General features: G+C 39.2%; 1 protein-coding gene across 4 annotated transcripts in view; it reads right to left on the minus strand.

Moving 5' to 3' along the window:
• Positions 1-27,593, minus strand: part of TBL1X (transducin beta like 1 X-linked) — a 201,492-nt gene that overhangs the window by 39,308 nt on the left and 134,591 nt on the right. For all 4 annotated transcript variants that reach the window (XM_071813032.1, XM_071813023.1, XM_071813036.1 and 1 more), the window contains one exon: positions 13,071-13,178. In XM_071813032.1, coding sequence (XP_071669133.1) covers positions 13,071-13,128 — 58 coding nt within the window. In that variant the 5' untranslated portion in view covers positions 13,129-13,178. The remainder of the gene's footprint in view (positions 1-13,070; positions 13,179-27,593) is intronic.

Below are 27,593 nucleotides of genomic sequence, written 5' to 3' on the forward strand. Positions count from 1 at the left end.
TAGATTTTGCTGTAACTGCAAAAATGGAGACAATGAGATTCTTTTTTTGCCTTGGCTGCTCCTTTTTCACTTAAAAATGGCCTCCCGTTAAAACAAGATCTGTCATCGATCACAAAATGACTAGTTTTTATTTCACGAACATAACGCTGCTCTTTGTGCACTTGTTTGATATACAGGCTACGCGGTTTTAATTGTTTGCAGTTTGCCTGGCTCACAGCAGAAATGCTCGTCAGACGCAGGCATAGCAACAGGCCCTGGGCAGCCAGGGGAACGTCTTGTCTTCTCCAGAGACGTGTCTCACCCCTTTGGGGAGCGAAGTATTCTTCCTTTCAAGCACGCAACTGGGGTGCTGCTGAGCATTCCCCGCGCCAGCTCACCCGGCAAGCACAGATCCAGCTGACTGACGTTCGCTAAGCGCTCCTTTCATTTCCCGATCCCTTCGGCACTGTAAAAAGCAGTCTTGTTAAAATCGCAATCTGAAATTGCAACAGCTACGGCGCCTGCTGCTGCGTTTGTACAGGTGAAGGGAATGACAGAGAGAGGTCTGTGGAAGGAAAGACTGATGAAGTGTTTCAGCCTTTACTAGTTATTCGGGAGTTACCTGGGGGGATGCTCTGATTAGCAATGGTTAAGCCATCTAATGAACACTAACTGGACCTAGTTTTCTCTGGTAAATCTAACTAGTACACTGTTCAAATATACCTTTTTTTTCTTTTCTAAAACAGAGCTGTCTAAACTATTTGCAAATTATTCAGTTTAATTATTCATACTATAAAATTCTTCACTGAAACACTTGTTACTGTTGAATGAAACAGAGAAGAAAGAATTATGAACATCAAATTGCCTTTTACACACATCTCAGGCATCATTATGATGAAGAGCCTCTATCCCAACACTGAGTACAAGTAACAACCCATTCCTACAAATTTTTATATAACTAGTGTCCCATGTGGTCTTCTGTCCTGAAAAATAGCGAGACTTCATGTGGAGGTCTGTGTCATTTCCTTTAATAAATTTTCCTGTTTCTTTAATACAAGCAGTCCAGATTGAGGGTTTAAAATTCAGTGATCTTAGGTTTAATTTCCAGAAATCACTAAATTAATGATGTTATTACCTCAGTCGAAAGAGAGAGAAAAAAATAAATAAGGAGGCATAAACTACCTGACAACCCCTTCTTTTTCTGTAAGAACTTAAGCACCTCCAGGTGGAAAAAATCAACACTTCTTATTTCATTGATTTCTCTGACATTGTGTTGTCTTTCTTTCTGGAAATTCTCAATATCATCTCTTCCAATCCTCATCTCTGAAGCAACGTGCTGTTCTCTTCGAAAGTATTTGGCAGGTACAGGATACAAAAATGGGCAAGGATTTAGAAATGATTAAAACTTCTGGCTCAGTAGAGCCAACCTGCAACTGCTATAATGGGATCCACTGGCAATCTTGAGTTTTCTGGCTGCACGAGTGCCTGTTTTCTTAAGGCGGTATTGTAGCTTGTACTTCTGCTGAGACTTTGACTGATGTAAAATTCATGCAAGAATGGAAGGCACATAAGAGCTGATACAGATGTGCCGGCTGCAGGGAAAAAAAGATGATTGTGAGGGGGTAAGAGAAAGTCATCTTTATGACCATAAATGGGTAAATTGGCAAAAATCCTGGGAGATTTAGACACATCGTGTAGAAACATTCCGCAGCGTAATGAGTCAAAAGAAAGTCACACGCAGGAGGAAAAGATGTCTCCACACAGTCCCTTCAGCTGATTTACCATGTTCCTAAACTCAAGTAACTCCAAACTGCCCGCACAGCTGTTTGCCAAAGCAACCAGTGCAAAAACATCTTCCCAAGTTAGACATCCGGGTCTGGGGAGTGCCACCTAAGCAGGAAGGCAAGAAGGGAACAGTGGTGCAATGTGGTGATCCAAAATAAATGAGGGCCTCACCATGGCGGTTTCAAGAAATTCCACTAAAGAACAGCGAAATAGGACCATTAATAAAATAATTTCTCCAAATACTGATGATGTACAAACAGCAATTAATACTAACTCAAGACTTTCGCAGCTCTAGATTTACCAGTTCAGAGAAGCAAGGGACACGGATCACTAAGGGCACATTTGAATGCAATTTCTGGCTGCAAAACCAGAAGCAAACAGTTTAACTTGGAGAAAGTGTATTTTCAGAATCTTGGGCCTAGCACACACTAATCTAGTTCCCGAGGTAAATGACATAATTTCTTGTCCATTGCCCAAGAGAATATAATGATGTTCTTCACTGTACCTGACGGCAGCTGCCATTTTAGTCTTCCATTTCCCCTTGTACATGCTGCACTGACTGAGAATTGCAAATGTAACATGGCCTCCTATCCTTGCTCCTCCTTACGCTTCTGTCTAAATGTAATTATGTATCCATAAAAACATGGTAATAAAACCCCCGTGTACATATGCAGATTTTTCAAAAAGGACATTGGTATCTCCAAAACACGTTCGGTTGCAGTTAGTAAGAGTCTGGTGTCTCAAGCCACAGATAAGATTCTACAAATAGTCAAAAAAATAGGTGGGCAAAAAATCCTATACCACATCTTGCTTATTATTCACAGCAGACTGAGATTCCTCTCCTAGCTGAGCTTTTTCTTTCTCGCTAATACATCCTAGAGTGCCTCTCTGTTTTTGGCAGTGTCTGCTTATTTTTGAAGACTTACCTTTGCAATTACATAAAGAGCTTAACAAGGACACACATTAGAATTTAAAATAAGAACTGCAGTAAAAATATATTTTTAGAAAAATCAGATGAACAATAGGCCTTGTACATTTGTTTCAAGATTAGGATTGCTGAATGATTAAAATTATTTCCAGAACCCTGGGAAATGTGTCCTGTATTACAATCTCTTTCACAGTCCCTGGGAAATACGAAGAAAGGATCCCCAGCTGCAGCTTCTGTCCGTTCCCAAATTATAGTGTGCCCGGTTACCTGAAGTTTTGTAGAAGTGACTACTCACTAATATTAAATGTTACACCCTTTTTTCTTGGATATTTGACCTGTTCACCTTCTGCCAAGAATTCAGAGCAAATGTCTGCTACCCAAAATTATTTTATTATGTGCCAAATAATATTTGGCAATTTTTGTTTTTTTCTCTTTCATGCAGGAAAATATGTTGGAGAAGATTAATACAACTTGGAAATGATCTTTTGATGAGCAGTACTTGGCACTCACTGTTTAAGCCTTTCTGAGAACTGCAAATTAACAAAGAGAAATACGATACAGACAGAAAACAGAACATAAGCAATGGAAAGAGGAACTTAGAGAAAATCTTTTGAAAACAAGGTCTGAAATAATCCCCTTTTTCACTCACTCTCTGTAAATTAGACTGACAATGGTGAATAAATGTCAACAAAGATGTAGAAATTTAATGCAACCATGGGTGAGGTTTGAAATAACTTACAAAGGCCGGGGTAAGAAAAAAAAAAAAAGAGAGAATTTCCCTCTAAATTAACAGGATATTGTTATCTTTCGGCAGTGTGCATGGAACCAAAAATCCAAAGAGATATGCATCGTTTTAAGGATCACATTTATGGAGGAGACTTTCGCAGTCATACATACTTCATGGTTTGTTTTTTTTTATTGCTTTCCCATAAGCTATGTTCTTCTGTCAGTTCTAATATAGACCTATATAAGCCTTGACAAGTAGGACACCACAGCTGACACTCAGTGGGCATCCAGGAACTCCAACACCAGGATGGTTTCTGCTGATGGTGACGACAAACAGAGTCCTAACGGAGCTATGGGGCCGGTTAGGAGTGAGGAGGGGTGATTCGTAACTGCCCTGGCTGTGCAGGCAGAACATCCCCGGCGTGCGGATTATTAGCAAAACTTGCAAAGCTGCCAGATACAGCTTCTTCCGCTGCGCCTGGAGAATCATAAAGAAAAGCAGGAAATCGATAAATGTGTAGCACTTCACTGGTTTTACTAGAAAAGCCATCGTGACCCATAGGTATCTTCCTTCCACCCAACATTCTACTTTCTTAATACTCCTATAATATTGCATTTATGCAAGCTTCAAAAAACAGGACACAAAGCGATGTGAACCAAAATCCGTGCTATGGAATAAATTTGCAAAGGTGTAATTGTTTCCTCTGTGTTTGAGATTCAATGCTGTACGGCAACTTTCAGGCCAAAGAAAAATTAAAATATCCGAATTCAGAAAACTGTGAAGAGACTTAGCAGGAAATACCAAGTAAGCAGGGTTTTGCAAATGGCAAAAGAACAAGATAGTCAGCGTATTTTTTTCCTTTGCAGGAATTTTCAAAATTCTGAACCAAGTATTACTTTTCTTATATGGCATTTATATTGCTGTTGTTATGCAATAGGGGTAAAAGACACCAAGAAAGAAGTTTTGAAAAGGATCTCTTGAACTGCACCACAAAACATTTGAAACTATTGTTTATAGATACATATATAGCATAGATACGTGGTTAGAAAACTTCAAGTCTGTGCATATGAATGCATACTAAAATGGTCCTCTTATAACTTAATACATTATTTTCTAAAATATAACCAGAACAAAGTATGGCAAATAACTCCTGTAGCTGTAAAGGCATCTTTTCCTCTCCACTGTGGAATTTGTATTTTGGGAAGCTGACCCCCAAATACTGCAAGTACGTATTCACTGCTCTACAAAACAAGTACACAGTGTGGTTTTGACTCACACATTATTTCCCATGATAGAGGTGCCGTTGGCTTAGAAGCCAATTTGCTTATCTTTAAAGGCAACTGGAGAAGTATTTACCTTTAACCTATCAGATTCGTCCTTGCCAAGGTCTGTAGCTTTGATAAGTCTTAAAAAAATGGTTTTGGAACTGCAGCCCAATAAAGCTTGTTGTCTTCTAATGATGACCCTGATTTTCTTAAAATGTACTTAGTATTTGCAAAGACAATAAATGTTTACTAGCAGAGAGAGAAACTGTGCATAATAACACAGTTCTTATTTGAGAAATGGATTTGTCTTTCCAGCAGTCATCCATCCTCCAACTATGAAGTATCATTTCAATTCAGAGTCAGTCTCACTGTTTCTGGAATCAGAGTCACTTCCTCCCTAGTTTAAAATAAATACAGAAAGCAGAGGAGACAGGAAAAAAAAAGAGCAGCAGTTTATTAAAATATTTTATAAACTCTTTTGATAGTACACTATTTTTACTATATACATATTATGCTGGGGGAAGTTATATATATTAAGTTTCTTTATATGCAATATATATAGTTACAGATGGTTTCTCATTAGATAGGAATGTTCATTCTGGGGTGACTTCTAGGAAACATTTTTATTTAACCAAACCTGTTTTCATCAAATTTCTCAAGCACTCTTATCCAAGAATCGCTATAATGCATATTCCACTCCCTGAACAACACTGTGGCTTTTGTTTATTTCAAATAATTCTTGGAAGGTCACAAATGTTAGTTCTATATCCAACTTCCAGTATATCAGAGATTTGGATCATAAGCTTAAGCCATTCTATTTTAATTGAGTGGGCTGGCCCTAAAGAGCATAACACATCATATAAATAAATAGGGCTGCATGCTCTCAAATCAGATCTGTGCAGAACCATGAGAATTAAAGATGGATTTTGTATTGTTCCAAAGTCTAGCCATTGTACAGCTGAAAAGGTGAAAGAAACCCTGCCTTCAGTCTTAATACCACTTCCTGAGTAACATAGTCAGCATCTTCTTCATACTGCATTTAGATGTACACATTCACCCACATATATTCAACTCTAAATTCACAAATAGTACTTTGAAATAATGGAAAAATAAGATCAAATTATATCCCAGCACACCTGTAATACTTTTTCCTCAGAGGATTTCAACATATTTTAGGACTAAAACCTTTTACGGTCTGCTGTGAGGTACTATATGTAACATTAACCTCACTTCCAAACAGCAATACTGAGGCAAAAAAATTTTAAACCCAGGTTTAAACACCCGGTTTTTATGTATTTCCTTAAAAAGTGTATTGTTGTATTTACTCAGTAGTACCTGTTCAGCATCGAGTTACACTAGCGCAAAAGTACCTTAGCAAATAGATGCTAAGCAAATACACAAGTGTCTTAGTATCAGTGTGGCCAACTTTGGTTTACGAGCTCCAATTACTCTACACCGTAGGCAGAACACGTGGGCCAAGAGCCAGTGATACCATGTACATACACACAAATAACGCAGCCATAGATTGTTACTGAAACAACACTAAAATGTGTGTTTTATCTTTGGCTGGCAGGATGTCATTTCAAGGGTGCATTCTTCCCCTCAGCAAACGAAAGGTCTCCATCCTTACTATTAGAGCATAGCTATGTACATGGCTTCAAAAGCATTCCAGTGACTATTGTGTCTAACAGCATCTTTATGTATAGGTTCTTTAAAGGATCTATGAGGCTCCCCAGTTACCAGTAGGGGGCTGGACTAGTTGAACGTGAGCCAGCAACATGCCCTTGCAGCAAGGAAAGCCAACAGCATCCTGAGCGTTGCCAGCAGGTTGAGGGAGGGGATCCTCCCCCTTTGTCTGCCCTGGTGAAACACACGTGGAGTACTGGGTCCAGTTCTGGGCTTCCCAGTACAAGAGAGACTGGGACATACTGGAGTGAGTCCAGAGAAAAGACCATGAAGACGCTCAGCTGCCATAAAAGGAGAGGCTGAGAGAGCTGGACTGGAGAAAAGAGGGCTCACGAGAGACCTAATCCAAGTGTATAAACACCTGAGGCGGTGTGAAGAAGACAGAGTCAGGCTCTTCTCAGTGGTGCCCAGTGACAAGGACCAGAGGCAATGGGTACAAACCAAAACACACATGGATTCCATTGAAACAAATTAAAACACTTTTTTAATGTGAGGGTGAACAAGTATTGGAACAGATGGTCCAGGGAGGTTGTGGATTCTCCATCCTTGGAGATATTCAAAACCTGACTGGAGATGGCCCTGAGCAACCTGCTGCAGCTGATGCTGCCGTGAATGGGGAGTTGGACTCGTTGACCTCCAAAGGTCCCTGCCAACTTGAACTATTCTCTGCTTCTGTCATCCCCTGAGGTATCATCCAGCCTGAACTCCCCTGTGATCCTAATGACCCAAATTGGAAGAAAACATAAAACCAAACAAAAATCATTATCTACTGACTCTACTCTCAGTGCACACTATTGTTTTTACTGTCACACTGGACAAGTGCTTTTATTGACCAAGCGCTTCCTTCTTCTAATGAATTATTTTTCAAGGTGTAGATTTTAGTAATTTAAGCAAAGCTCATGCATTGTACCTTCCCCTTCTACCCAGCAGCAGCCTTTCTACACAAAGGAAGCAGTTAGTTTGAAGCAAATTTAGCTCACCTATATATACACCAATATTTCGCGCTATGCTTCATCTGAATTATTTTCAACATGCACTTTTCTCATCTATGACTCAGGAACTCTGTGCTGTACACAGTTTTTCAAAATCCTCTAAACGTACCTCACAGGCAGAAAAAATATGGACTTCAGAGAAAAGTTACATAGTCTTATGTAAATAAAGACCATTGCATAAGGCACAGTTTCTAAAGAACAGAATATTCATCTTCAGTCATACCCTACTGCATGAGAACTTAGCCAAGCAAATTGCATTACTTACATTTTGTATAAAATTTCTTCATTAAAAAAGATAACGGGTCACAAAGAAGATATTTTCCTTTAAATTTTGCTGCTTCTTTTTCAAAAAAGTGTAAATATAGTATTGGAAAAATCGTAATCCAGTACTATTCCAACTACTAGTACCTAGTTGTGCAACATCACAATGACAAAATCCCAACAGCTTCAGAATATCCAGATTTTGCATTGTCTCATAATTCTCAAAGGCAGAATAAGGCTAAGATGCCCTGGGTGTGGTGATGAGGAAAGGCCCATGTTTGCATGTGCCTCACTCTGCAAAGGATTTTGTACTGTGATTCACAGAAATGCTCTGTGCTGTATGTGCCCTTGAGCCCGTGCTTAAAACCTGAGAGAAGAGCTGACCATTTAGGAAAATAAGGAAAATCTGTCAATCATAAACCAAACAGGCCAAAACGCTGCTGTCATCCTGAAGCTACACATAGAAAACAACTATGTTACTAGTTGCCTTATTTCGTACAGTTGGGAAGAAAACAAATGACAACATTAAAGTATAACAGTAAATTGTCCCAAGTCAGCAGCTAAAAATTTCACTGACATCTTCTCAGTAAAAGCATCCAGCCAGTGTTTTTATTGTCTTGGACGCAGTACAGATTGCACACTGAGGAACAGTTTATCAAGTGTACATCATAAAACATGGAAAAATTAAAACCGAACAGTAAGAGTATGAGCAAAAATGGAAACTGTTACACAACCTTAACTCTAAAACGTCATTGCCAGATATCCACGACAATAAATGCCCTACTACAGAGCAGTGTAAACCACAGACTGCTGGGGAGCTGATTTTCAGATAAGGATTCTATATTGCAACATGCATCTAAGTGCTAGAAAAGGAACACAATTAAATTCATCAATGCATCAAACCCACCAAATTTGGAAAAGCTTTAATAACTGAATTGACATGTTGGGCTGGGCCAGGAAGGTAATTTATTGTAGCAGGTGGCCCTATGACAGGATTTGTCACTCACAACAGATGGCAGCACATTTTAGATTAAAAGGTATGTGAGAGATTTGACTTCCCTTGGTTTTGTCATCCCCTCTCACCCCTTTTCGATTTTACTTGGAATCGTTATTACTCTCATTGCATTGTTCTGCTCTGACCTTCATTCCAAAAGACAAATAATTATCTGTTTCTCTTTTGGGCAGACAAAGCAGAATGGGAAAACTCTGAAGAAAACCAATAGAAATACTACATCAGCAGTGAAGATAGCAAAAAAATTATGTTTCTCAGGAGTTTGAAGAGGTGCAAACCTGAACCAATGTAATTTGGATGCCAGAACTTCTTTGGTATAGCTTGTTTCACTTTTGTCAATGAACCCGCTTTGTTGGTACAACTACAGGAATATTTTGTGTGCTCCCATCTCCACACTGGTAGTACACTCATAGCATAGATATAACCTAAGCCTGATTTTAGTAACTGAGGCCAACATTTTCTCTTAAAAGTAGTGTTTAAATCAAGACACCTACAAATAAACATAACCTGACTTTTAAAAGTTTGATTCCGGGGTTAAACAATGCTTGGAGGTACTCGGCACTTTTAAGGACTGAGCCACTTTAAATTGTACACCAAAAAGATCATATTCAAAAAGTAGCAAAATCATCACAGGACTTGACTTTTGGATAGGAAGTAACAATCTTAAACTCCAATTAAACACTTGATTTCTTTATACCTCAAGAAGGCAGGCATTCATGGACCTACAGTGGAAGTCAGACACCTTACCTGGTGAAATTCCTATGCCATCGACCCATGGAGCCTAAATGGAAACCATGCCTGCCTGCTTTGCTTTTGTGGGCGCAGATATGCCCTGAGATGGTCACCTCTGCGAACACGCAATTATTTATTCACGTATTTTAATACAGCTAAGCAATTAGAGCCTTAATTTGTCCAAGTCCTGTCTTGTACTGGAGGGATTTGCCTGTGCTGCCCTGGACCAGGCAAATTTCTCCAGCAGTGGACAGCTCAAAGCCACCTCCCTGCCTATATTGTCTTCTGTTCAACCACACGACTAGTCAGGATAACTCATTGAGTGCCACAACTTGCCATTTAATTCCATCTGTAAATGTACTAGAGAATCATTTTATATTTCCTTCCAGGTAACTGATAAAGCTATTGAGCAGTATTATGCCAAGAACAGATTCCTGTGAGTTCCCACTAGGAGCAACATGTGAGATGAATATACCTCAACTCTAATAACTTTTCAAGGTGTTTCCATTAACCCTTTTTTAATCCATTTGGTAACCCTGGATTATGCTGATTTCACACACTGTTCTTTTGTGTTTAACCACAGTGTCAACAAGGCTAAGTAAACGTTGGAAAGTAGTCTATTATTGTCAGCACCGTTATCTTTGTCAGCTTCATTTGTGACCTTGGAAAAAGCAGTATCAAGCTTGTTTGACAAGACCTATTATCCATAAAAATTTGCTGGCTGGCATTAGGCATGCTGTCATCTCTTAATATTTTGCTGGAAGTATACAGTTTCAACCTTCCAGTGACTTTGCTTGACCTATAGTTACCTGGACCATCTTGTTTAACCTTTAAAAATTCTGGCACAACATTTGCTTCTTCCAGTTCACTGGAACTCCCTGTGGTATGCCAAGATTCGTTAAAAAGCAAAAATAATGGTTTAGACAGTTCAACTCTATTAATACTCTCCTGTGCAACTTTGCTAGTCTGACAGAGGATTAAGGAGGAAATATTATTATTGGATTTCACTTCCAACTTCAATTTTAGAAGATCTGAACTTCTACTAGAATGACCTGCCAGCATTTTCATAATGAAGTGTAAAGCACCCAACAGTATCTTTGCTATAATGTCTCAAATAATCTCAAGTGCCTCTGTGCCTTTCAGTCACAAAATTCTTGAAATATTATAGGGACAGTTTACTTTTTACATAGTTGTTCTGCCATCTGTATTTCTTTTTGTCATGTTTCTCTTCTTCCTGCTATTGGCCTACATTGTATGGGAAAGTCTGGAAGTTTTACAGGATAAGATTAAAGGAAACATACCTGAAAAAAAACCCCAAACAACTGAACTTACGTATGGTCTTGTAAGCAACCTTTATGGCTGTGTTTGATATCATTTTTAGGAGCTTTGGGTTCAGCAAATGTTAATAAATAATCAATGTAATAATCTGATTTTCAGCAAACTCTTTAAACTGTAGGGGTTTGAACTTAAACTGTATTTAAGCACTAGCCCTCCAAATTTGGCATGCATTATTTCAAAAGCTATCGATTAAACATTTTTCATCTGCTGTCACATCTTATGGCATTATTCTAGCAGGTGGAAAGGCGAGATACTGTGTAACAATTTCTGCCTTATTACTCTACTTTATCTGAAAATACAGATATAAAAATTTATCAGGAAAAAACAATGACAGTATGAAAAAGATTCAAACTAAATCTAAGAAGCTTTTAAAATAGATTAGTGGATTTCATCATTGCCTATAGCTCTTATTTGCTGAATGGAATTACTAGCAATTACTAGCAAACTGTCAGGTATATCTACTAAATCTATACCTAGCATCTAGGTTTCAATATACTCAGTTTGAAGCATATTAGAATATTTCTTCAAATAATTAACTTCAGCTTCTACTCTTTTATATGGGTAAAATACAACCGAAACAGTGGAAATACAATGTTTTTGTGAATGCCTTTAGTTTGTGTGCATTAAATAAGAAAAAACACTTGGCCCTTTAAATAAGAAGATAAGAGCAGTAAAATTTGCACTTAACATGAAAATTGGTATGTGAAGTTCTCCCTTTAAATGGCAAAATTGATTGCTTGCTTGTGGGAGAGGGTTTACCTAGAAGAACTTTTTCCTGACATACAGCTGATACCACCATTCTTAATTGACTTTGCAAAGCCTCCTTCTGAATCATTACACAACACTAACCCACTCACTGATCTACCAAGAGGTATAAAAAAGGCTGGCTTTCTTTTTTAACATCAGGAAAAGTTACTGTATTAATAGACTGTTCTGTAGAATCTCCTACAATGCAAATATAACCATGGATTCAGGATTCTTTAGGTTTTGATTATGTCCATCTACACAGTGCTCTAATGTTTAAAAGCCCTTTCCAGTGTGGTATCCAATAGCTTATTTTTAAAAATAAACTTTGTCTGGATGAAATTTTGGGGTTCTTAGTTCCTAACTTTCTTTCACGTGACTGTGTGGCAGAAATGTTATAGACTAAATTTTATGAGCTCCACTTTTAGAGAGAATACAAAGTGAGAAAACGGCTACTAACACAGGCCACAACTGGACTCTCAAAGTGCTGTTTTAAAAGACAAAAACCTGAAAAAGTATTATAAATCATCTTCTCAATTTCAGTGGAGATTCCTTGCATAGGGATTTGGGTTCCTGGGATTGAAACAGCCTTGGAAGTAGAAGAAACAAATGAAAATCATGTATCTAATGAATCATAGTTATAATGACGAACAGAAACAGGCTAACCCAGTATCTTCTATGTGCTGGGACTTTCTTTGGTCCCCTGTCCAAGACATCTCTCAAGTCTGCATGACTTATGCTACAACTGACTTCAAGTCTTCTGATAAGAAGATATGTATTTTTCACGTATTTTCTGTTGTTGTTGTTTCAGCATATGAAACACCAAATATTTTTAGCCAATTCTACTTTTACCAAGCCAGAACATACGGCAAGTACCAAGTAAACTGGGATCCTAGCTATAAATCTTTTGTCAATGTTTCGCAGCTCCCCTACCATTTCTGCAGTAGCAGAATATTTTCAGCTAGTGAAAAAAGCTTCTACTTCTTGCAGTCAAAGAGTGGAATCAAGACATTAAAGTTTTGGTTTTTTTTTAAGGGAAGATGAAGCCTTCCTTCTATAAGGAAAAGGCCCATAAAGACCTTATTTTTCGATATGAAAACAGATATAGGTGGAAGTGATACTAAGAGCCACACTGACACTTGCACAGCTCAGTTTACATACCTAATTACGCTAATAATATTCTAAAACATCAGATGTTTGCACCCAAATTTCCATTTATAGCCAATATAAAACCAATGCAGACAATCCCTCTTTAAAAGTATCTGACAAAACTATTTCAAGTAGCTAAGAAACAAGACTCAAAATCCATGTGCTTTGTGCTTACACTGCCAAAAATGAGTTTGACTGAGATAATATAACTCTACAAAAACATTTGTTAACATGTTATTTATTTCCTTGTTTTGCCTAACTGCAATGTTTACTTTCTACCTGCATATGTTTGCACTTTTATTGTGCTCAAGACCACAACTTCAAGGAAATAAGGGTTTGTGCAAGAAATACTTAGTCCGAGTTTGTCAGTCTGAAACACTCAATGCAACATTCCTAAAGCAACACCATGCAAAAAGCCAATTTTCCCATTTCGTCTATGACCTGAAATTGTGAGGAAAGACAGGAAATTTACCCGATTCCTGGAGATAGCGATACACCAAGAAATTCACTTCGTCACTGGTTATGCTCATCTTAGCCCAACCTCAATATGATGAGGTTTACGAGAAGTGTGATCCACGCTCTGTTCAAAGGGAAAGAAAAGAACAGGTTTTGTTTTATCTCAGTTTAGTATTAAATCTGTTATCAAAAAAGATTTAAGGAGCCATTGCATCCCAATGTAAGGAACCCATTAAATATTGACAATCAAGTATTCAAGCTGTACTGTATCTTTTATTATAACTAAAGAGTAGTATTTAACATATATGAGAGAGTCAGAGGGAACATTTTATATCTTGGAAGCCTTTGCAAATGTCAACTCTTCTACTTCCGTGGCTTTACTACAGGTTGTTTGGATGCTCCTTTTAATGTGTGAGCATTTTCTTATGAGAACTGCTGGCAATTACAGTCATGTATAACACACCAAATCGTAACCTTTTTCCAGCCACAAATTTGTAATCTGTTTTTCTGTCCAGTAGTTCATCCACTGAAAAGACAGATTATTTCCTTACAAAACCATGTTACGCAGAGAATGTAAGTAAAGTTCCGTAAAACAGAAAAAACCCTAAATTTAAGACAGGATTACAAATTTTATTGGGGGGAGGGGGAGAGAGAAAATGCCATATACCTTGTGCCAACAAGGAATACAAATCTTGTGGTATTATATAATGTTATAACGTCTCTGCTGATTAATGGTGAGCAAGAATTAAACTTCAATTATTCATTTAAGCAATTGTAACCTTTAGTATGACAGTTTTACATTACTATTTTGGGCATATACTCTGATAATAAAAACACTGGGGTTTTAGGTGATAAATGTGTTTTGAACATTTTCCATTTCATCTTGATTCATTTGTTTGGGAACCTGACTTAAGTAGTTTGGTTTGCAAAGCCGTAAGTACTTCTCAGACATAAACTTTGCAGCTTTGTCAGCCACACCGTACCTGTAAGTAATCACATAAAGATTTGGATGCAGAAGCACTCCCTACACCCTTGTCACATTATTACAAGTGAGAGACGGGGGGCATGTGCTGTTTGTTTCAGTTTCCCATCCGTCTCTTGGCAAGTGAAAAGGTCTTTGTTCATCGAAAACCTCTTCAGTAATTCCTGTTGCCTGAAGTAGCACCTGCTACTGCGGGCAATACCGATCAACTACAAGTCTCCCGTGCTGATGATTTAAACCAGCAGGTCACTCATGACTGTAGCAGATGTCTCTGCATATTTATGTAAATAGAGGTCTTTCGAACTCTGGGAAGCCTTTTATTCTCCTGGGCTGCTGTATTTCACCAACGGCTTCAATGCAGGTTTACCACAAGGAACTATAGCTTGCTGATTTGGGAGACATCTTTATTTATTTATTATTATAGTTTACACCTCACAGAGAACAATGAGAAACAAAATACTGAAAATCTTGAAGTCTCAGTGGGGAGAATTTCATCCACTTTGGAAACGATGATGAGTTTCCATCTAAACGTGAGAAGAAACTTCTTTACTCTGAGGGTGCCATAGCCCTGGAACAGGCTGCTCAGAGAGGCTGTAGAGTCTCCTTCTCTGGAGACACTCAAAACCCACCTGGGCACATTCCTGTGCGATCTGCTCTGGTGAATCTGCTTTAGCAGGTAGGTTGGACTAGATGATCTTCAGAGATCCCTACCAACCCTGACCATTCTGTGATCGGTTTCTGCTAAGAGTGTGGCTGAGGACAACATCAGCTGTATCCACCATCCAGTCCTGTCACATGTGCCACGTATTGCCCTGGGAAGTCGTTTGGTGTCTTTTCTCCTCAATCCCCCATCTGTAAAACGGGCTCAAATTCCTGTGCCACAGGCTCAGGAGACTGGAAGCACTGGGAGCCCTAAGGGCTTCAGTGACCGAGGTTAGCAAATGCAGGCAGTGAAAGCAGCACATTCAGTATAACTTCACATGTACTTCCAGATAAACAGACTTGTTTCTGAATAATTAATAAATCCCTCTGCCTCTTTTTGCACAATCATCACCATACAATGAAGAACAAGGCAGACATTCATGGCAACAATTAAAGCCATTTTCATCCCTGTCTGAGTACTTAAAATACACCCGTGTCGCTGCTCTGGCCACGATAACAATAAATCAAGAAACTCTGATAGCTGTGGGTTTAAAAAAAACCACCCGACATAACACTTCTAAAAGCATTTTAAAAATAGCAGTTTCAGTATTTGGTGGTAGGAAAGTTGGTAAAGATGAAACCTCTTACAAAAATTCAGTTTCAGCAATGACGTACTTTGTGGTAAAATGAACTTTATTAAAAAAAAATCAAGAAACTACAAATGCTGTTTCTGGATGCATCCTGCTAATTTAAGACAACATTCTGTTTCCCACATACAGAGGGTTGCTTTGGGAAAGGGAAGGCAAAGGAGGAGTGTCGATTTTTGTTTGTTTTGCTAAAGAAGACTTTTCTTAAAGAAATTAAAACCAGAGAAAATCAGCCTGACTGCAAAATAAATAGTCTGACAGCCCCAGAAAAATCTCCACAGCAGCTACCTTTGTATCAGAATCCCAAGCACACCGAGTGGCTTGATTTACAATGCATTTCAACAGGAATTACTGTGACATATGTGTCGGATCATATCTTCATACACATTGTTACCATGCCATAAATAACCAGATGATCCCCACTCATACATTTAAGGTTTCTTCCCTCCCACAGATGCCAGTGCAGCAATCAGATCCACAACTATGAAGCTATTATCCATCCAAAACGATACACAGATCTTGGCTTTGCCCCAGAGAAATCTATTCATTAGAAATTTGGCTGAGCTATGAAAGACCATACTCAATTTCATTAACGCTCTTTTTGATTTCATTCTTCTCTGCAGATAAACATCCCAAACAAAAGAGGCTACAGAAGACATGGTGGGGAGGAGAGGAACATACTTATCTTTTGTGTATCTCCAAGTCTGATTCATAAGGAACAACTGCCCTCCCCCTCAATACGATTTTTTTTTTTTCATGTAGAAATGCAAACTTCTGTAGAAAATCACAGAAACCTTTAGTTATCATTGTGATAGATTTATTTCTGCTAATTGATGGTCTCCTTTAGTTACTGGAGATAGGTATTACCTAGATTAATAGTTTTTTTAAAAGAAATAAATTATAGCTTATAAACAACACTGATGCGCCTTCTAAGACATTTCACATTTAAACCAGCAATAACATCTTAATTCTTCACAATGTCAAGAGGATTTACTAAAAGCATTCAAACATGTGTTTGAGCTTTCTTTACTTGCAACACTTTTTCCTGTACTCGATTACACATAATGGAAAGTTCTATTTACTTCAACCTCGCCTTAAGAATTTGCCTTGTGATCCTGAAGATATTTGAGAATGTCCAAACATGTGAGCAGAGCCCACTAAGAATTCCTCAAGTATAAAGGGCCCTAAACATTCAATCCTCCCCCGGTGGATGGGTTGTCAAGATCACGCAAAATTAAATTTAATGCTTATTTTAAATAAACACTCAGCTCTCAGTTCAGCTGGAACAGGCTTGCAGAAATGCTTCCCATACAGAGGTAAAAAGCTGGGTTATTAGCTCACATACGCCACCGTGGTGTTTGGCTCTTGCTGAACTAAGTTGTTCCGCTGGAGTTGAGCTGGGTCCAGCAAAGCCAACCCTTGCAGCCCATTCCTCTGTGCTCTGGGCAACCAGGGCAGCTGGTTTCCTGGAGTACACCAACAGACCCCATTTGGCTCTAGGCACCGACATACCACTCTTCTCAAATTAAACCTTCCTGAAACACTGGCAATAGTGCTAATGGGCCGTGCAAGTACCTCTGGAGAAGGCAGCCTCACGTACAGCCGTGGTTCAGCACAGGACTAGTCAGGTCGACCAAGAATAGTTTATTTATATCCCATCCCCTTATTTAAGGATTGTTCTTCCTTCTTCTGGAATATTTTAGGTTGCCATAAGTAAGGGAGATCTGGCTGAAGAATCAAGGGAATATAACTTTTTAAACTTTGAAATAGCATCTTAAAAAAACTCCTCTGCCTCTCTCCTAAATCATCCTCACAAGGTCTTCCAGGGCCATGTCCTGACCTGCAGGCTAACCCTGGAGCAGGGGACAGCCAAGGCTATTTTGGGAATGAGCTTACATTTGCTACTTGAAGCAGCATTGCCATCCACAGGGACTGTGAGTTACCAGTCCAATCTTCCCCTCAGGAAGGCGGAAACAGGCCAGACGTCTAGGGAAAACACCTAAACTAAAATCTAAACCTGAAACCTAAATAGGAAGCTGAGCACTTCCCATTTCTGCATCCAGCCCTGTTGACAGAAATTCATCAGATGGATGGTCCGGCCCTTGTCCTACCCTCTGAAGAAACCTGCAAGCTCCAGTCAGCTTTAACTGAGTGCTGAGCAGTCATCAACTTCTGGGGAGGATTTTTTGGGGGTCATTATTGTTAAATAAACATCCTCCCCTCAAAAAACCAACCAAACAAACATCAAACCCACAAATTTTTATCTATCTCCTGGAGGTGCTGCACTATTGACCTTCTCATTTGACAAGACTAGGCCAAAACGTCTTTTGCCAATCAAAGTTTTAATGCCAAGATTGTAATTAAAATGATGGGGGGCAAAGAGAAATTGTATAACTTTTTTGGAGAAGAAAAAATGCAAAACGAGAGATTTAATAAAAATTAAAACATTCCAGGAAGTTCCAAATATTTAATGTTATCAAATTGATTCCTGGCCACATGGAACCAGAGTTCATGTACTTCTGCTCTCATTTTCTCGTCCATGATAGCTCCATGCATCAAATCACGTCTCTCAGGACCCACTACATTCTCCCCATCTCAGAGAAGAGAATGTAAACATGACAACTAAAATAGACTCCAGGAAGGCACCGTGACAGCATAGCCAAATCAATGTGTTACTGTTTTGCATATGCTCTGTAGCTTAATGAAAAACAACATTTCCCAAAGCCAGAAGCCACTTCTCACAAAACGAGTCACTTTCCTCCATCTCAGTATTTACTGTTGAAAAATACTTAAATCAGAATCCTTCAATGAGCCCTACGCTTCTGTATTTCTAGGCTGTGTCTTACGGTGGAGCCAGCACAGAGCTGGCAGCCAGCAGCTCTTCCCCAGGGGCTTACGAGCTCTGCCTGGCCCACGCCATCGCATTCCTCAGGCCTGGCTTCTACCACACCTGCCTCTCCTCCCAGAGGAACTCCAGTGCAATGCTTTCCCCAAATGCCAAAACCCAGCTTCTGAAGAGGAAAAGAGCACACTCGGCCCTCTCTCCCCTTGCAGTGTCTCCTGCCATTTCATGAAGCTAAAGAGTAAAACATCTCTTCTTTACAAGCATCCTGACAAGGGACTGAGACCATTGCATTCCTGCTGATTACCAGGCACAGAGTACGCAGGATGGTTCTTCCCAAACTCCACCTATGCCCATCACCAGAATAAAAGCGAGCCTTGTTCAAAATGCAGCTTGTGCATGCACAACTTCCAGACTCCTCCTTGTACGGACTGACACAATATAAACAGTGGCCCCTTTCAGAGATCATGCACTTGAAGAAAGCAAATAAAGCTGTGCTTACAGTAAGACCTGCACCATAGCTCTCTGGCCTTTCTTAACAAGGAGGCAAATAGTTAACTATCCTCATTCTCTAAGTTATCACCACAGGTCATCCAAACTATTTAATGACAAGAATGAGGCAACTGAGACCTCTCACAGCTATTGCCCTAGGCTCTTTACAGACGCTCACAAATGTCTTTGCATCACTTGTATGTTAATATTTGAGGTTTACTTCACAAACACAATAACAAATTTGTTGTTTTGTAGAGATGGAAGCTGAGATTCTGCAGAACAGGGTAATTTCCTATGAGACTGGTTATTGTGCTGTACAGTATTTGCTGTCTCACAGCTCTGTCAACCGACATTTATAGCACCTCAATAAGGACAGGGACCTCAAAGAGAAAAGGCAATAGGCTTGCCAGAACCCGCATTACCACATATTAAGGCTGGCTCTTTTGGTTTTGTTTTTAAGTCTATGTCTTTACACTGGCCTTCTGCTGATTTTTAAAAGGTCACACTAAAGTAAAACAAACCCAGGGAGTTCCAGCTCATCCCCATCTCACTGCTGCCTGTAAGACCACGCTCTGATGGGAAGAAGTAACAACCACGTTCGTATCTGAGTGCTTCAGGAAAAATGGCGAGGCTATAAAAAGGTTTAGCTTAGACCCTGACATGTTAGGGTATCTCACACAATTAATCCCTGAACTCAACCATACCAGTATTGAAAATCTGGTGCCAATCAAGAGAAGGTAATGACAACTATACACATGTGGCAGTGATCAATGAACCTGCAATTCTGTCTCGAAGATGTCACTCCTGAAGAAACAAATGCTATGTGGGCAAATCTGACAAAAACAGGGGTTTAATTTAAAAAAAATAAAAACTTTGTTCAGGGAGAAGGTCAGTTTACTATGCAATACTCATAAAGGCATGGTTTTGAACAGATAAATCTCTTTTTAAAGCCTAACTGTGGCTACTGTACTTATCCTTTTAAAAATCTGCAATAAATTCACAAAATGGTTATCTTGTCCTGGCAAAAATACTGACAAAATAGTGCAGAACTCAGTAAAACACCAAAACATTTAAAAAAAGCCCATCAAACGGAATACAAAAACATTAATAAAAATAACTTGGCCAATTAAACACTTTGGTGGGTATCACTGCAGAAAGTTTTATTTCTGCATGAATACCACTTTAAATTATGAATTACATTTCAAACCGAAAAGCCATTTAGAACCAAGCCCACATCTATTTATTTAAAGAAAAAAAGAGGGCAGCAAGAGATATTCCATCAATTTCTAAGTGATATTCAAACATTTTTCAATTAATCCAGAATTTCCAGCACAAAATAACTGATCGTCAACACAAACCAAGCCTTTCATCATCAAGTTCCCAGCAAACTCTGCTTCCACCAAAAGATGCAGAACTGTGCATCCATTCTTTCATACTTATAATCACTTAGTCTGATCAGGTTATTTTTCAGTTCTCAGCTGGTTTACTTAATTACATCAGCCTCCAGCATTTCAGTTCTAAGATTCAAGTGGATCGTTTCCAGCTCCCTTTGCTGAAGAGTGAAATGGGTCTTCCCGTATTGATCTTTCCTTTTTGGCAATTTGCTAAGGGAAAAGAAAGCAAACAAAACCAACCGCTCTTCTTAATTAGTGCAATTGTGTTATACCTCTTTTATAGCTTAGTTCTAAGAACAGCCAACTTCAATTAAGTTCTTTTTTTAAAAAAAAAACCAAAAAACAAAAATATTGTTCACATAATTATATTGTACGGAAAGCTCCAGGAAGCCAAAAACAAGATTGATGAGAGAGAGTAAAGGTTGATATTATTTCTAGAACTTGCAAATGAAATTAAATTAATTGTTTTAAAGTAGAAAAGGAAGGAATTACAGAGGCTTGAGAAATCAAAACACATGATTGGATTTAGTTTGAGAATCAAGATACCTCATCGCTCTTGGAACAACTGCAGTCAATTGGGAATGCTGCCACTAAACAGCACCAGAATTTTCTTCCTTACATGAGCATAAAATGGCAATTAGTACAAACTGGGGGACAATAGCATTTGTCCACTCATTTCAAAGCAATTAGGCCAAAAAACATGATTGTCTGATTGTGTGGTTACTTGTCTGTGTGCGTTTCCATGTACGTAATGCAATAAGAAATGTGTTTTAAATCTCACAAGTAGAGCTACATGCTCAAAAGTTAAGGAAGACTGCAACTTTAAGAAGATGGCACAATCACTCTGTGTATATATATTTGCTTTTCTTGATTTCTGGCAAGAGGGACAGTGTATTAATATTATCTCAAAGTTAACTTTTCACTTCATTTTCCTGGATTTTTGCTAGAACCTCAACAAAACCAAAAGGAGCAAACTTTGGCTTTTAGATTTTTAATCAGTGCTTCACATTCACAGAGTACTGAGGTGAAAGGAATGTGATGACATGAATTCCTACCAGAACTGGTTGTACCTGTTTCAGTTTCCTTCTCTGACCTCAGACGTGAGTAAAATTACGCAGTCGAACTTTTGGAATTAACATTCCCCCAAATATTGTAGAATAAGGCACAGTTTCTTTTTCAGCTGTCTACAATTTCTCCAACACCTAACAGTAAAGACCCACTGAAACTTCAGCATGAGGTACCTGAGTCCTAAGCTTGCCTGTAAGAATGGACACAGACATACAACTGTGATGAAACAGGCCAAGGTCCAGTAGATAAAACATTCACCTTTGAGGTGACACCATACAACTGAGACAGAAAAGGAGCTTCTAAAAACCTCCATAAGGCCCTGAACCACCTGCTTCACGGGTAGCAGGGCTTAGCAGGCATGATGCCCATTTTAAAAGAGGCAACGCCATAGCAAGGAACACAAGAGTAATGGGCCTGGCAGGACAAGTGAGAGACAGCCTGGAGGCCTTGCTGAAAGATGGAATATCTGAATACAGCTTTTTGAATTATTCCTGATTTTTATCCTGCAAGTTTGGTGTTTAAAACGGTGCAACTCTGGCAGCAGGGGCTAAAATCCTGATTTTCCCCAACACATCTGAATGCTTTAACTAGGCTGCAGAATCAGGCTGCGTCTTGCTTACGTGCCTTATTTTTGAAGAGCGAGACAAGGATAAAACATTCCTGTGTGGTTTTTACCACATTCCTTACATAAACCAGTACCTACACCACCCTGAGGGTGAACCCTCATTTTAAACACCACATCATTATTCACCTTACTGGTTGCAATGGTATTAGTGCCAGCTACACGGGTAGGTATCTCCATCACCCAACACCTCATGGAAAGGCATGGCCGGTGTGTGGCATAACCACCGCCGAGACTGGGGTCATGACGTGCAGGAAGTGTGAAGGGGTTTGAGACATTTTCAGCCCCGTAATCTTGTATTTCATTCTCTCGTCTCAGAGTCACAAGGTCACGCTCTCTAGGCAAAGGGCAGCAGCGCAAACACCGCAGGGATGCCATGGGGAAGGGCCTGTTTGTCCATATACCTGTCGTTTTGTGTGCTACTCCTTCCCACCCACAAGGCCCAGATACACTGTAAAACCTGAGTTTCGGTTCCATGTACATTTGAATTCCATGCTATTTTAGTATCTTTTAAGGCGGTTTGACACAAGTGCGGTTAAGAGAAAGACTAAATGTAAAAGCCATTCTGGTACTACTGTCTCATGACAACACATATAGCTTGTGTGGCAAAACCAACCCTTGGACTTAGCAAAGCCCTATGTATAAGATTATATAAACCAACAGGAGCCTGCCCTGGGCTATAAAAAACCCTGTGCAGAGTGGCCCTACAGGGCTGCAGGGCCCTAGAAGCAGCAGATGGGAGAAGCACCAGCGTTGTTCATCGCACTTGGGAAGAAGACGGGCACATCCCTGACCCCTCGCCAGTTGGGACTGCATGGCCACCCAGTGAGCGAGAGCCGCTCTGAGGAGCTGCTGAGGTCCAGAGACTAGCTGGGATCCCAGCGGTTCACATCTGGATGGCCTCGGGCAAAAGGAATGAGAAGAAACGTAATTAAGGGGGTGGGGCTTCATTAGTTTCTCAGCAGATGTTACTAAGAACAGTCTGACGTTATTTTTCCACCATATCTTTATTTTCATTTTTTCCCCCAGAGGAAGCAAAGGCAGTAGATCTTACCATATATTTCAACCTTAACTTGTTTTCCGTGTAGTACTGTTAAAAGTGTAGCTGAGGATCTTCTTTATCTTTATTATTATTATCGTTATTGTACAAGAGGAAAAAGCATTTTTCCCGTTTGCTTATAATTCCAAAATAGCTGAAAGGATTATACTCTGAGTTAGAGATGATATAAATACTTTTCAGACTCACGACATGGAAAATTTCACCCTCCCAAAACAACTATTTTGTAAATTTTAGAATATGTGAAAACAAATAATTATAAAGGAAACTATTTTAAACTTTATTATTGCAGATCCTATTATGAACTATTTATAAATATATTAACTATGGCTATAAATACTTAATGTTTTCTCTTGAATAATCCCAAGAGAATGGCAATGTTAAATGTCGTAAGGACAAAGATCATATAGGATAGCACAACAGAAGAACAGAAAAATAATACATAAATTCAGAATATTTCCCTGCTCTGTATTTCTACCTCCAACATTTAGCTCTTAGTGGAAATTTATTGGCTTTTTTTTTTAAACACTAGCTTTACTAAGTTTAGTCCTGGTTTATATTGGTTTTAGCTCTGGAAAAAGGTCACTAAATGCCTCAGTTTTTATGGAAGGTATAATGCTACTTTCCTTGCTCGGAGGTGGAAGGGGAAGAAAAAAGGATGGAGAGATATAATTCGCTTGTAAAGGATGCCTGCAGAAACTTCTAAGCAACCACTGGAGTACAAGCTTATTTCTGAGTTACTTCTCTGCATTCACATTGCTAAATATTTCATAGAAAAACTTCCCATAAAATCAATACAAAGAATTAAGACTGAGAAATCTCTGTTCTATGAAAATCACCTCAAGCACCAATTTCAGATACTGTTTTTTCTTTATTTCTTTCAGCTTTTGCTCTGTATACTCTATATTCAGACTGCAAATGGCAAAGAAAAAATCACGGAGAGCACATCCATTAATATGATCCAAGTTTTACAACACTGTCACACATATTATCTGTCTTTTCATCTGTCCTCCTTCCTTTGTATGCTGAAAGTACCCATCATGGTTGAGGCAGTCCCTCCGTTATTTTAGGTTTTCCTGATTTTCTGTCTTACCGGTAAGACAGAAAGTTCATGCTTCTCTCTTTAGCTGGAGGGCGTTTGACCATTTTTACAAACTCATCACTGTCCATGTATGGAGCTACAAAAGGTACAAAGGTTTTTCCTGCTCCCAATCTTCTATCAATTTTTTACGTTTCAATGTGGTATTTTGCTGCTTCCTCCAGTCTAGGGATAGCAGGAGACTTAGGCGGCAGCACTTCGTAAGGTTTGTGTATTCAGACAGTATTTCAAGAGCAACTTGCCAGTTCTCACTAGTTTTTTTTTTTTTTCCCATTTCTAGATGAGTGAAGAATGTACAATACTGAAAGATAAAGCATCACATTTCTTGCGGCAGCACCATGAAGTCCTACACAGCCCTGGTATAAATAGCAAAGCCTATAGATTAAAGGGCAACACGAAGAGGAAAGCTTTTTAACCTACCGTTTTAACCTAAACAGCCTAGAAACTAAGATGAACTTAAAAATCCTCGGGGAGTCAGAGACTGACATGACATAATCTAAGATTTTCATTTAAAAAAATCAGCTGAATACTTCTCAGAGAAGATTTTTACAACACAGTTATTAGACAACTCAGGTTAAATAAAATGCACTCCCCTTCTTTAGAAACTACAGAGAACTGAAGCTTTAAATCCATATATACAGGATTTGAGAATCTTTTAAAGGTTTTAATCCCTAGACAAGAATTGTTTGATCAGAAAATTATAAGGTTCTCCAAGAAGGACTCCAGGGAAGCTAGGGTTGATCAGAAGGGTTGAAGTTGTCAATCATATGTTTGCTATTACAAAAATATTATAAAAGCCACTGAAAGTCAGTAGGATTTTGGGTGCCTTTAGGCTTGAGGGTCACAGGTTGGAAGAGACCTCAGGAAGTCTCTAGTCCACCCCCCTGCCCAAAGCAGGGCCAGCTCTGGGGTCAGATCAGCTGCTTAGGGTTTGGACCAGTCGGGGCTTGAAGCCCTCCAAGGATGGAGATGGCACAGCCTCTCAATCCAACCTGCTCCACTGTCTCCTCTTATGGGAACACACAGGAAAAAGTTTCTCCTTGTCCCAGCCTCAACCTTCTGCAACTTGCACCTGTTGCCTCTCATCCTCCACTGTTGTGAGGAGCCCGGCTCAGTCTCCTCAATAATCCCTTGTAGGTGCTGGGGGGCTGTTAGAAGACATCCCTTCTCCAGGGTGTCCCAGCTCCCCCACCCCTCCTCACAGGGCAGATGCTCCAGCCCCACCACCTTGGGGTCCCCCAAAGCTCCTCCCTGTTTGTCCGGATCTTCCCTGTGCCAGGTCCCAATACTGGACACAGTATCTAGATGGGGTCTGACAAATGCCACACAGAGGGGGACAATCCCTTCCCCTGACCAACTGGCTGCGCTCCCGTTCATCCAGCCCAGATGATTGGTTTCTTGTAGTTCATACAAAGAGAAATTACTCTAGTGTTATAAAGATGCAAAACCTCCATACGGCTTTCAAATGAACATCAGTAATGCTGTTAATTGAAAAGAAGTAATTTTTCCAAATTGGAACAGTTTCACTCATTGTCCTCTTTACTAGTTTTATTTGGAAAAAGAATTTTTATTTGGAAAAGACATGAATGTAGGTAGATGGGGTAACACTCCATGCTGTCATGTCAACTCGATCTTCTAAGGATGCTGTAACCAAGTGAGTATTTTAGTCATCCAGCACCTGGAACATAATTCTCAAAGTCTGGTTGGCTACAAAATTCCCTCTACAAAGAATGGGGAAAGTTATGGGCCTGTTTCAAAGATTTATGTGTTTTCCTGTAGCCGTGGATTAGATTCTGTCTGAGACTGTGATTCATTGCTTCAAATTTCCCCTCTAAATCCAGGCTACAACTTGTATCTTTGGCTGTAGAGAACTGACTCAGTATTTTTATTTGAAACAAACAAACCAACCAACCAACCAAACCAACAAACAAAAACAACAACAACAAAAACCCACGAGAAAGGTGGCAGTGGAAGTGGTATAAGAGATTTCAGAGACTGAAGATTAATGTATTCTCTTAAGAATTAGTGGGTTCAAACTTGCATTTTCCAGCTCCCAGGAGAGCACACTTCACACCCAGTTACAGGTTGCTGAAAAAAAACTCTGTGGAACAAAGAACATGAGACTCACGAGCCAGAAGGATGGCGGAAAGAAAACAGCCCTATAACCCCTCATCATGATCCCTTGCTTATTGCAGGTATCTTGCAGCTGAATCATGAACCATATACTTTCCAATTTTTTCATCACCAATGAAAAACATGCCCAGTAAGTATGAGCATCCAGGTACTGCTTACCCAAAGGGGAATTTTCATTAACTTTTTCACTCTTTGCTATTTTTTACTTATGTTTTACATTTCCTCATTAAGGGAAGATAATTTTGGTCTCTTATTTCCAAAGAAACTCAGGAGCCTTTGTAGTATTATGCAAGAAGCAGACATCAACACCTATATTTAAGTGTGACGCATTATAAGCTTATATTATCACTTATAATTTGACTCAGTTTTAACTATTTGGACTGTAAAGCTCCATGGTGAGTGTTTGCTTCAGGCAAAATTTTCTCTGGAAGGCATAAGCAAAAATAGTTCAGTCATTTCAGAGTGAAGGCGGGAAAAACTCAGTTTTGCTGATATTTATAGAGCTGTTTCAATGAGAATCTCTAGTGCTTCCATGCTTCAGAGCAGGGACTTGACATTTGGCAGAGAGGTTGCTCTCATGGAAAAGCACCTTTTCTGTCACAGTGAAAATCCACTCAAATCTGATTAAAATAAAACCTCCTGAAAATACCACTTGCATACGCTCTGCACAGGTTTGTTGCAGGCCTGTAATTGAATTATCAAAATATTTTCCTTGCACGAACTTTGCTTCCTACTCGGGGTGACAGGAGCTCCAAGTGTTTTTACAGAAGGGAAAGCGGACACGTGCTGGTGCAGACGAAAGGGCAAGGGATGGGGCAGGCATGGGGAAAGGTGAAGGGCATCACGACTACATGGCTGAGGGGTCGCCGAGCTGGTAGTTTGAGGTGTCTCATCTCTCTCCAGACAGCAGAGAACAGTCTATCCTCCCAACAAGTATTTCACAGGGAAAATTAGTATAGCCAAAAGATAACACTGATTTTGAAATTTCTCTGCTGTCCTTCATACTGATTTTTATCAGTGGTTTATTCCTGCACATTTAGGACATCTGATCTTTAATGCCTTATAGCTGTATTTATTAACATATTACTTTTATTATTTTTATGAGTTAAGAATTTTTCCTTCAAGCATTCAATTATGAGACTTAGCTAGGTTAGGGAATTATTTTTTTAAAAGGATTTTTTTTTTTTTCAATAGAAAGTAGATTTTTTTTCCTCTCCAATTTGTCTTTTCTCAGTTAAGAATAGGCTTAAATAGCATTGCTATTTGCTTATAAGGACCTTTATTTTACTCGGGTCAAATTTAATTTGAAAACTGCAGAAATTTTTAGCTCTTAATAAACGGTTAATATTGAGTCAACTCCTTCAAACATCAGAAATGCACACAAACACACAATGTCCAACGCATGCTCATTCTCAGGGACTGGGTTCAAAGACAGAAAAGCAACAAAACCTCTTCTGGTCAATGTCACTTTTAAGGTGCTGCATTTTGAGAAGGTACATTTTTAAGTCTTTTTGGCTGTCACTGAGCAATATTTTGGTACTATAAACCAGAAAAAATGTGA

Source organism: Patagioenas fasciata, chromosome 1, assembly GCF_037038585.1.
Source record: "Patagioenas fasciata isolate bPatFas1 chromosome 1, bPatFas1.hap1, whole genome shotgun sequence".
In the NCBI taxonomy this organism is placed as follows: Eukaryota; Metazoa; Chordata; class Aves; order Columbiformes; family Columbidae; genus Patagioenas; species Patagioenas fasciata.